The 10633-nt window shown below is 35.4% G+C and overlaps 2 protein-coding genes across 3 annotated transcripts; one reads left to right on the forward strand and one right to left on the reverse strand.

The window, feature by feature from the left end:
- Window positions 1-4366, forward strand: LOC107854661 (sarcoplasmic reticulum histidine-rich calcium-binding protein). 2 transcript variants are annotated; one of them, XM_016699685.2, is made up of 3 exons: window positions 1-154; window positions 2260-2335; window positions 3101-4366. In XM_016699685.2, the coding sequence occupies exon 3, from the start codon at window positions 3160-3162 to the stop codon at window positions 4153-4155; it is 996 nt and encodes a 331-aa protein (XP_016555171.2). In that variant the 5' UTR covers window positions 1-154; window positions 2260-2335; window positions 3101-3159; the 3' UTR covers window positions 4156-4366. The 2 variants fall into 2 exon arrangements, with proteins under 2 accessions (XP_016555171.2, XP_016555172.2); XM_016699686.2 differs by having other exon boundaries at window positions 3135-4366.
- Window positions 4367-4987: 621 nt separating this feature from the next.
- Window positions 4988-5674, reverse strand: LOC124888574. The gene is made up of 3 exons (XM_047399251.1): window positions 5422-5674; window positions 5217-5258; window positions 4988-5091 (listed from the first exon to the last, which is right to left on the reverse strand). Exons 1-3 carry the CDS (start codon window positions 5672-5674, stop codon window positions 4988-4990), a joined length of 399 nt encoding a protein of 132 aa, XP_047255207.1.
- Between the last annotated feature and the right edge of the window lie 4959 nt (window positions 5675-10633).

Below are 10633 nucleotides of genomic sequence, written 5' to 3' on the forward strand. Positions count from 1 at the left end.
AAATTCAACCCCTCTTTTTTCTTTTTCTATAAATATAAATACCCCTAATTCCTCTCTCTAGACAAATTTGGGCATTTTCTATCAACGAGGAGTCAAAGGCCTTCTTCTTTCTCAACAAATCTCTTCATTTTTCTCTGTTTTTCTGGTTCCTAAGGTATGTTGATCTAAAAACTCCAGCTAATTTACAATTCCTTTCCATTTTTTTCTTGTTTATTTGTATACTTTTTGGTGAATTTATTCTGTTGCTTCGATTTATGCTGAAAATCTCGTTTATTTTTAGTATAAGAAGTTTGATTCGTCCTTAAATTGAAAAGTAAAAAACTCCAGCTACTTTATAATTCCTTGTCCTTTTTTTCTTGTTTATTGTATATTTTTTTCCGGTGAATTTATTTTGTTGCTTCGATTTATGCTGAAAATCTCATTTATTTTAGTGTAAGAAGCTTGATTCGCCCTTAAATTGAAGAGTAAAAAATTTTTACTCCAGCTGCTTTAATATTCCTTGCACCTTTTTCTGTTTTTTGTGTGTTTTTTTCCGGTGAATTTTGTTTGGTGATGTTGCTAGCATTCTAGGGTTTTAATTCTGTGGCTTCAATTTATGTTGAAAAGCTGGTTAAATTTTTAGTCTAATAAGCTGGATTTGTCCTTTAATCGGAGAATATTGAGCTGGGTTTTGTTCTGTTGCTTGAATTTAGGTCGAAAAGATTATTGACTTTAGTCTTATAAGCTTGATTTGCTCTCAAATTGAAGAATATTGAGCTGGGTCAAAATTCCTTGCCTCTTTTTCTTGTTTGTTGTATTACTAGCATTTTAGGATTTTGTTCTGTTGCTTCAATTTATGATGTAAAGATCGTTAATTTTAGTCTAAGAAGCTGGATTTGTCCTCAAATTGAAGAATACTGAGCTGAGTTTTGTTGTGTTGCTTTAATTTATGCTAAAACTCTCGTTAATTTTAGTCTAAGAATATTGATTCGTCGTCGAATTGAATTCAGCTGCTTCAAAATTCCTTGCTCTTTTTCTTGTTTGTTGTATACTTTTTTTTTTTTGGTGATGTTACTAGCATTCAATGGTTTTGCTCTGTTGCTTCGGTTTGTAATGAAAAAGGTTGTTAATTTTAGTCTAATAAGCTTGGTTTGTCCTCAAATTGAAGAATAGTGAGCTGGGTTTTGTTCTGTTGCTTTAATTTATGTTAAAAATCTCGTTAATTATAGTATAAGAAGCTTGATTAAGCCTGCATTGAATAGTACTGAGTTGGGTTTTATTCTGTTGCTTCGATTTACGTTGAAAAGCTCTCTAATTTTAGTCTAAGAAACTTGATTTTTGAGGTGGGTCTAGATTGTAAAAGCCCCAGCTGCTTCAAAATTCCTTCCCCTTTTTCTTGTTTGTTGTATGCTTTTGGTGAATTTATTTGGTCATGTTACTCGCATTTCTTAGGGTTTTATTCTGTTGATCCAATTTATGATGAAAAGCTCTTTATTTTTAGTCTAAAGAAGCTTGATTTGTCCTTAAACCGGATAGTACTGAGGTGGGTCTGGGTCGTCTTCAAAATTCTTTGCCCTTTTTCTTGCTTGTTGTATACTTTCTTGGTGAATTTTATTTGGTGATGTTAATAGCATTCTAGGGTTTTGTTCTGTTGCTTCGCTTTACTTTGAAAAGGTTGTTCATTTTAGTCTAAGAAGCTTGCTTTGTCCTCAAATTGAATTGTACCGAGGTGGGTTTTACTCTATTGCCTCAATTTTAGTAGAAAATCTCATTACTTCTAAGAAGTTTGATTTGTCCTCAAATCGAAGGGTACTGAGATGGATTTTGTTCTATTGCTTCAATGTGAATTGAAAATCTGGTCAATTGTAGTCTAAGAATCTTGATTTGTCCTCAAATCGATAGTACTAGATCAGGTTGGTTCTATCGCTTCAGTTTACTTTGAAAATCTCATTAATTTTAATCTTAAGATTTTTCCTTAAATATAGAAGTACTGAGATGGATCTAGGTTCTAAAAATTCTAGCTACTTCAAAATTTCTTGCCCTTTATTGTTTGTTGTACAAATTTTTTGGAGCACTCGAGGGTTTTATTATGTTGCTTCGATTTACGTTGAAAAGCTTGTTACTTTTAATCTAAGAAGCTTGATTTATCCTCAAATCAAATAGTATTGAGGCCAGTCTGGGTTGTAAAAACTCAAGCTGCTTCAAAGTTCCTTGAACTTCTTTGATTTAGAGATGGCAATTGTTTAGCAAAGTTGTATAACCTCTTTTTTGATAGTGCAGATTCTTTGAGGAAGTTGGTAGGAGGGTGATTTGAGCTAGAGATTGGACTTTTGGCTAGCTATTTCTTTGTTATAAGGTAAGAAACCTGTTCCAGTTTGAAACTCTAGTTCTTTTTTAGTTGGTGTCTTTGCACTCATCAATTGTCACTTCATTTGGATGGCCTTGTAGAGATTGTTACATGGATTTTTTCCAGTTGACAAACAAATAAAATCTGAAATTATTTCGAACCTGCTTATGATAAGAAGTATATTCTGACTCTGCCTGATAGCTTCTTTTGTTATTTTAGTCTAGACTCATGGTCCAACACACTTTCTTTTTCCTTTAGAAAAGCATTTCTTATTTATGCGTCTTCCCTGTGTGTTTCAGTTACTGCCAAGTGTTTTTTAATTCAATAAATCTGTCATAGGTACTTGTTTATGCTAACTTCTCAATTATAGCATCCGATTGATGAATTTTTTGGTGCTGATTATAGCTAGATAGAGATGCAATGACAATAAAGAATTTTTAAATATATGTGGTGTTGCGTCATTGTTAGAACTTCTATTGTTTGCAACTGGTTGCCATGTCCGTGATGCACAATACTGAATCTTATATGTAGCAGTTTTATTTAGCGTATATAATAGATCTATTCTCAGATAATATTTTACTCTAAGGACATAATTAGTCTGATTGCTACTAGATATATGAGCTTTGAGTCTGTGACATATCTAGTTTGACAATATCAGTAATTAATGTGGATTTATGAATTGTAGAAAACTTTACTCTCATATGAATAAGCTCTCGTTCAATGGTGAATGTTAATGGTGGAAGAACTAACATTGTTTCCTTTCTCTTCTTTGAGATGCCATTCTGGTCATCATCATACCAAAATGCAGAGATTTGTTTGTCTTTTACATCTGGATGGATGCCAAGAAGTTCATGCAGTTGGTCGAGGAGAAAAAGAAGAGAGCGCTTGAGAAGAAAGAAGGTCACTTGAAATGGGAGCAAAAACTTGAAGCTGCAGCAAAAGCGAAGTCTGCTGCTGAAGCTAGAGAGAAGGCTAAGGCAGCTAAGCATAAAAGGAAATCTGACGTGGGGTCTGATAGTGGGAATGACACTGATAGTGAATGTGAACGGAAAAAATCCACGAAAAAGTCCCATAAGAAGCACAGGAAGCACCATAGTTCAGAGTCCGGTGATTCTGATAGGAAAGACAAGAAATCCAAGCGGAAGTCGAAGAGAAAGTCCTCTGATTCCAGTGACGATAGCAGTGAGGAATATGATAGCGATTCAGAAGAAGAGAGAAGAAGAAAGAGGCGGTGCCACAAGAAGCGTAGGCATCATGATAGACACACTGATGACAGTTCGTCAGATGATGAAGATGATGAAGATGTAAGAAGAAAACGTCATTCAAAGCATCACAAACGTCATCGACGATCACACTCGGCTAGATCAGGGTCTTCCAGTGATGATGACCGTGTTGCAGCTAGGAAACGAAGCCACACAAAGCATCATAAACGTCAGGTAAGGTTGGGTTCAGATGCTTCTGCTTCTTCTAGTGATGAAGAAAAAGTGAACCGCAGTAATCATGGGAAACATAGGAAACGTCATCGCAGATCCCATAGTCACGATTCAAGCTCTTCGGATTCTGAAGATTTTAGGCGTGATAGAAGTAGTTCCCTAGGTAAATCTTCTGATGAGAATGAGGAATTCAATAGAAAAGAAAAGCATAGGAAGAATCATCATCGACATGGTCATCACCGTCATCACCGTTCCAACCATAAGCATCGCTGTTCAGATGATGTGTTGAACGACCATCATCAACCTCATCACAAAAATGAAAGAAATGGCGAGTCGGTGGAAGAACATGCTTCTGAAGTGCTCAAGGAAAGAGATAACAGTGGTGCTCACATGTGATTCAAAATGCTTAGGATGCTTCCCAATTCTTGTTGTTTTTCCATTCTATGGAGACCCTAAACTGCCATAGCGAATTACAGTTGTACTGTAACATTTTATGGGGTCTAAAGCCCAAATTTCCTTATTACTGTTGAATCTTTACACTGACCAGCAAATTTGTGCTACTAATGATTATGGTGTTGACTAACATAGTGGCATTTTGTTGATAAAATATTTTCTTCAATGTTTAATGGCATTTGCATATAATAATTAGTGTTGCTGTGATTATGCTAAGGTGCTTAGTGAAGTTTTGAACAGTAGGTTAATCAATACTAATACATATCTATCTATATGATAAAGTGGATTATGAGTCTATCTATGACGGATAAACCTCTGGCATGGTCAGTTTGCAATGGAAGGTATTGTTATGTTATCAACGGCTTCCTTAGTGCCTCTTTTTCAATTGCCATATGGAACATCATAGTAACTATGTACTTCAGTTTCAGATAAGTTGAGGTTGTCTGTTTTTATGTACTAGCTCAGAGTTAAATGTATTTTGGGCTGGGGCTTCAGCTATTCACCCATCATGATAAAACTGATGCGTCGGTATCCCTTCTGGTGTTGCTTTTAGTTTTTCCTTTTCTAATCAACTTGGTATGTCTACATTGAGGTGCCTCATGAGTAATGGGTCCTTTCTGGTGTTGCTTTTAGTTTTTTTTTTTCCAATCAACTTGGTATGTCTACATTGAGGTGCCTCATGAGATTCCCCGGCCCTGTTGGATCCGGTAGGAGAAGGGAGTAGGGACTCTTAAATAGATTAGATTCATCAACACTTACGAAAAGTGGTACTTTCTCATTGCCTGCGGATCAGCCACATAGTCCGAAGTAAGGTCGATGAGGTACTCTCAGTAATCCTCTCATGTTTCATGGCATCATTCCTCTCTGAAGGGGTAGACGCTGTAACAAAACCATGAGAAAATGATGATTAAGGGTAAGCTCAACGTAATACGCAAATACACCCTGAGCATTCTTTGATTTGCCAAAAACAAAATACTTTAGCTTCAATCATATATTTAACTAACTTGTCCAACACATTTGATCAGAACTGAGGAAGTCTCCAAATCCTATAAATAGCAACACAGAGAACACAAAAAACAGCAGGTATTGCATCAGAACATCATGAGCTTTCAGATGTTGGGCATCCATCATGATGCCTTGTGTTGTGTGCATGAAAAGAATCGGGACCGGGACCGGGACTGGTTACAGGTTCAGAGGGGTGCTAATTACTAGCCTGCCTCCTACTCAATAAACAGAAACTAGCAAGAACAGTGACATTACAGCTTTTGTCAACAATGAATTTGAATGGGATTGAAGACCAAACATGTCTCCACGGTCTAGACAAAATACTCATTCGTGCAGCTTCCTCCATAGACAAGCGCTCCTGAATCTGGTGTTTGACACTAACGGGAAGAGCGGTAAGTCTATCAAGTTCGCCCCCTTCAACATAACGTCTCTTACTGCCGCGACTTATCATTGCCATTTTGAGTTGTGAATATTTGGAAAGAAAAAGAAGTCAGAACAACAACAACAAGAGCATAGCATACACGCGGTGTAATCCCACTAGGTAGGGTCCGGGAGGGGACGGTTTACGCTGACCTTAATACTACCTCGTGGAGGTAGAGAGGTTGTTTCTGTAGACCCTCGACTCAACTAACTCATAACAAAACGATACTAAAAAATAACATACAGATGCAAAGCAGACATATAGCAACTAATTAAGTACAGAAAATAATTGCAAAAGCTTAACATAACCATACCAATTTACAACAACAACAACACATTCGATGTATAATTCCTACAAGTGGAGCGCAGATGTTACCCTACCACGTCGAAATAGAGAGGCTGTTTTGGAAGACGCATAACAACACAAGTTTAAAAATGAGAATACACTGTAAATGAGACATAATAGCAACTAATTAAGTCTAGCAAATAATAGCAAAAGCTTAGCATACAACAACAACATACGCAATGTATAATTCCCACAAGTGGAGCACAAACCTTATCCTTAGCTTGTGGAGACAGAGAGATTGTTTTGGAAAGATGCATAACAACACAATTTTAAAAATGAGAATACAACCATAAATGAGAAATAATAGCAACTAATTAATTAAGTCTAGCAAATAATAGAAAAAGCTTAACATAACCAATTATCAATTTACAACAACAACATACACAATGTATTTCCACGAGTAGGATGAAGAACTTAATCTTATCTCATAGAGATAAAAAGGTTGTTTCGGAAAGACCAAACAGTTTAAAAAGGAGAATACAGCTTTAAATAAGACACATAGCAACTAAGTCCAGCAAATAATAAGGAAAGCATAATATAACTAATTATCAATTTATCTGTTGGCTTTTTTTGAAAAAGATGGGCAGCGAAAAGGGGTTAAAATGACTCTCAAAGGATTGAATAACTTTTAATAACATTCAATAGTATTCAATGATTTTATTGAGCATTAAGGGGCTTTAAATAGCCACCTTACAATAGAAAAAACAGCAACATTCAAAATTTAAACTCACTAAAATGTCTCAACAAATCAAACAATCTAACTTAAATTCAAAATTCAAATTCATCCTAAATTAACTAACTTATTTTGCTAAAAATTAGTGCAGTAACTTAAAGCAATTTCCAACACTCCTCCTTACTTTAGTTATTGCGATTTAGAAAACTACTCCTCCTCAATTTTTGCTCCGGTACTAAATGCTGAATTTTTTAATTTTTTTTTTTTTTAATTTGCACTTTTTCTTTTTGATATTGATCTTTCTCTTCTTTCTTTTGATTCTTTGCTAGAAAAACACCATCAACAATCTTGTTTTGTTTGAAAGAGCTTTCATCTTGACAATTGTGGGAGTTGCAAAATGTTGTTGTAAGAATTTTTCTTCTTTCACAACATCACATAAAACATAAAATGAGAAACTGCTGCTTAACATTTTTTTGGTTGAAAATAGCCCAATGCTTTGAAAATAAGCACGGGTTGAAAAAAATTAGCCCTAACGGGTTAAAATGGAGCCCTAATGGGTTAAAAATGGTATGGTAGCGCTTTGGAAGAATTCACAAATCCCGTAAGATCAATGAAGCTCTTGATACCACTGTTGGTTTTTTTAAAAAAAGATGAGGCAGCGAAAAGGGGTTAAAATGGCTCTCAAGAGATTGAATAACTTTCACTAGTATTCAATGATTTTATCGAGCATCAAGGGGCTTTAAATAGTCACCTTACAATAGAAAAATCAGCAACATTAAAAATTTAAACTTAATAAAATGTCTTAACAAATCAAATAACCTAACTTAAATTCAAAATTCAAATTCATCCTAAATTAACTAACTTATTTTGCTAAAAACTAGTGCAGTAACTTAAAGCAATTTCCAACATTATCACAATAAACATCCAGTTATGAAATCTATTCTAACAAGCTAAGTTGCTCGAACTCTTCAAAAATGTTGTCGCACTCGTTTTGGATTCTCTCAAATGCACTTCTTTTAAAGGATCCGACACGCACACAATAACATTTTTGAAGGGTCTGCGCAACATAGCTACCAAGTACCTGTCACGACCCGAGCCGGGGCCCTGGCCGCGACGGACATCCCGAACCATCAAGGCCCGAGAGACAACCCATTAGTGAAATTGTCCGTTTTGGGCCCAGACCCGCACGCGTCACTAGGGAGTAAGACTTGCTTACTTATATACCCAGCATCTCGAACCAACCTATTCAATTTCCTAAAAACCTATAACTCGATGAAGTTACATTCGATTTCATCTCTGCATGATTTAAAAATAGGATGATGCACTTTTTATTTTGTGGAATTTGGCACTGCAAGGCATATGTCATGTTGGCTACTACTGTTTTTATTTTGTGAGCTATCTTATTGATGTCATGTTAGTTGCTATTTGTTACATAACATTGAGAATCATTGCGCCAAACTGATACTTATTTTATGCACATTTTCTTATCGGTTAAACTAAAAAATAGAACCGCTATGGACCAAAAATCGACAAAAAATATCTTATTGGTTTGATTATTGGCTTAGCATATTTAAAACTCGAAAATCGAACCGATAATATATAAAATCAAACTGAACCGACCGATGTACAACCCTAAGGAGACGTTACACAAATTATGGCATCCAAAAGCTGAAACAACTATTTTGTACTCAAATTAAGTTAGGCGGACTATTCACATTGGATGCCGCATTCATGTTCGATTCTCTAAAAATGCACTACTTTGGAAAATCCAACACGTACCCTTAGAGATTTTTAAAGAGTCCGAGCATTGTAGGATACACAACAGTAATTACAGCTTTGACAGATTAAAAAAAAAAAATTACAGTTTTTTGGTGAATCCAATCCAGGGGGTTTTACATTTTCTATACCTAGGTAAAATTATTTTTTATGTCTGTATAGCAATGTTGAATTCGTTTTATGCTTATTTTTTTTTTATGTATGAAATCCCACTATTGAAAATAATGGCTTCTAAACAGATACTGTATAAATTAACTTTGTAGAACAATCTTTTAATTCTGCCTAGCCCTGACAGACGGGGTTACCTGATATCTGTGAATTTAATCGAGATGGATGAAAGCTGAGGTAGACAGTACGATTATAAAAAAAAAAAAATGATGGGAAAACCTATGATTTGATGAATGTACGGCGGAAGGCGATGTATGCATGTATACATCGAAAAGCGGTGAGATAGAGAGGTTGTTTCCGAAAGATCCAAGCTCAAATTATTTCATCTTGTAAGTGGATTAATTTAGATTCTTTCATCTTGCATGAGGATTCTGATTTTATTTTCTGATAGCACACAATGTGATAGCAACAATATTTTCAATGTTGTGTAGCAATGCTCAGCTATTTAATTTGCAGTTTATTGTTCAAACTTTGAAAACCTCTTTCTTTTTTCAATAGTTGCTACCACTCTTGTTTGAGCTAATAGTGTCATTTTTGGGATTTTTTTTGGAAGATAATTCATGGGGTTTGATTAAATATCGCTAAAATGGCATAATTTTGAGTTCAATTGTTGTTGTTTTTGTGGTTGCTAGCATTATTGATTAATTGTTTAAATTGTTGATAGTGTTGTTTTTTTTGGGATTGTTGGAGAGATCATATTGTATGGAGTTTGATTAAATATGGCTAAAATAATGGCATAACTTCTTCGAGTTCAATTGTCGTTGTTTTGTGTATTTTGTGGTTGTTGGCTTTCTTGATTGAGCTGATAGTGTTGTTTTTTGAGATTGTTGGAGAAAGATATAGTATGGGGTTCGATTAAATTAATGTAGCTAAAATGGCGTACCTTCGAGTTCAATTCTTGTGGTTGCTAGCATTCTTGGTTGAACTGATAGTGTTGCTTTTTGGAATTGTTGGAGAAAGATATAGTGTGAATGGCGTAATTTCGAGTTCAATAGTTGTATTCAATTTTGTGGAAATGGGAACTATACATATGCTGAAGATTTCATGGTGATTACTGCTATTTTTCTAAACTGAATTTTCTTCATACCTTTTCTTGTTTCCCAAAACTTGGTTACTGATCATGCTTTTAACCTATAGCGATGCTTTTGTTCAAATCTTGGGGTGACAAATCAGACAGTTAAAGCCGCTCAAGAAGCGGTAAAAAAAAATCAGAAGAGTTTTGACATAAATGTTGATCTGCAGAGATTAATGCTACGTTTGACTAAAATCGATCTCATTTGTTCCGAGCATATATATATTTTCAACTGTAGGTGATGAGGGAAGTTTTTGATTGTATGACTACGTACACAATAGCGCGGTTTTCAGTTTTTTGTTGCTTACATGCTAAAATTAGCTATATATTACAGGAGAAGACAAAACCATAAACAGGCAAATACTACCTGGCAACGTACAGTTGTGTTTTAGTTTTCGGAATCACTTATCAGCTAGCAGATCCTGACCCTTAGCAGCAGCAATTGATTTGTATGAATTATGTTTTCAGCTCATGTCATGTAGTTCAGAAGATGAACCTAATCTTCATTTTATCTACTACCTTATGTGGTTAGCTTGCCTGTAGGATGATTGCATTTTTGGGAAGACTAAATCTCTGGGGAAAATATCCGTAAGTTTTTGTTAGATTGTTTGGAAATGAACCTACTTATTTCTGAAGGTAGGATGGAAGAAGACAAAGGGAGAGAGGTGTCAATGAGATGCTGGTAGTAGTAGTACTGGGGAAGATGTGAGCTGGAAGGGACCGATCGATACCCTGCAGGCTGAAGGGGAAGAAAGTATGCGTAGGGGTGAGGTGTGACAAATAGGTTGTTCGGGATGGAGAAGGCGGCAGTTGCAAAGTTGGAGGTGGAGGGAAACTAGCATTTGTGCGAAGGGGAGTGGTTTAAGTCGATGGATGAATTATTGAAACATCACATGCAATATTAGTCAGTATTTCTGTTTATTTAGGACTAGTCTAGTTTAGTTAGTTTAGGACTCATTTT

This window comes from Capsicum annuum, chromosome 11 (assembly GCF_002878395.1).
Source record: "Capsicum annuum cultivar UCD-10X-F1 chromosome 11, UCD10Xv1.1, whole genome shotgun sequence".
Lineage (NCBI taxonomy): Eukaryota > Viridiplantae > Streptophyta > Magnoliopsida > Solanales > Solanaceae > Capsicum > Capsicum annuum.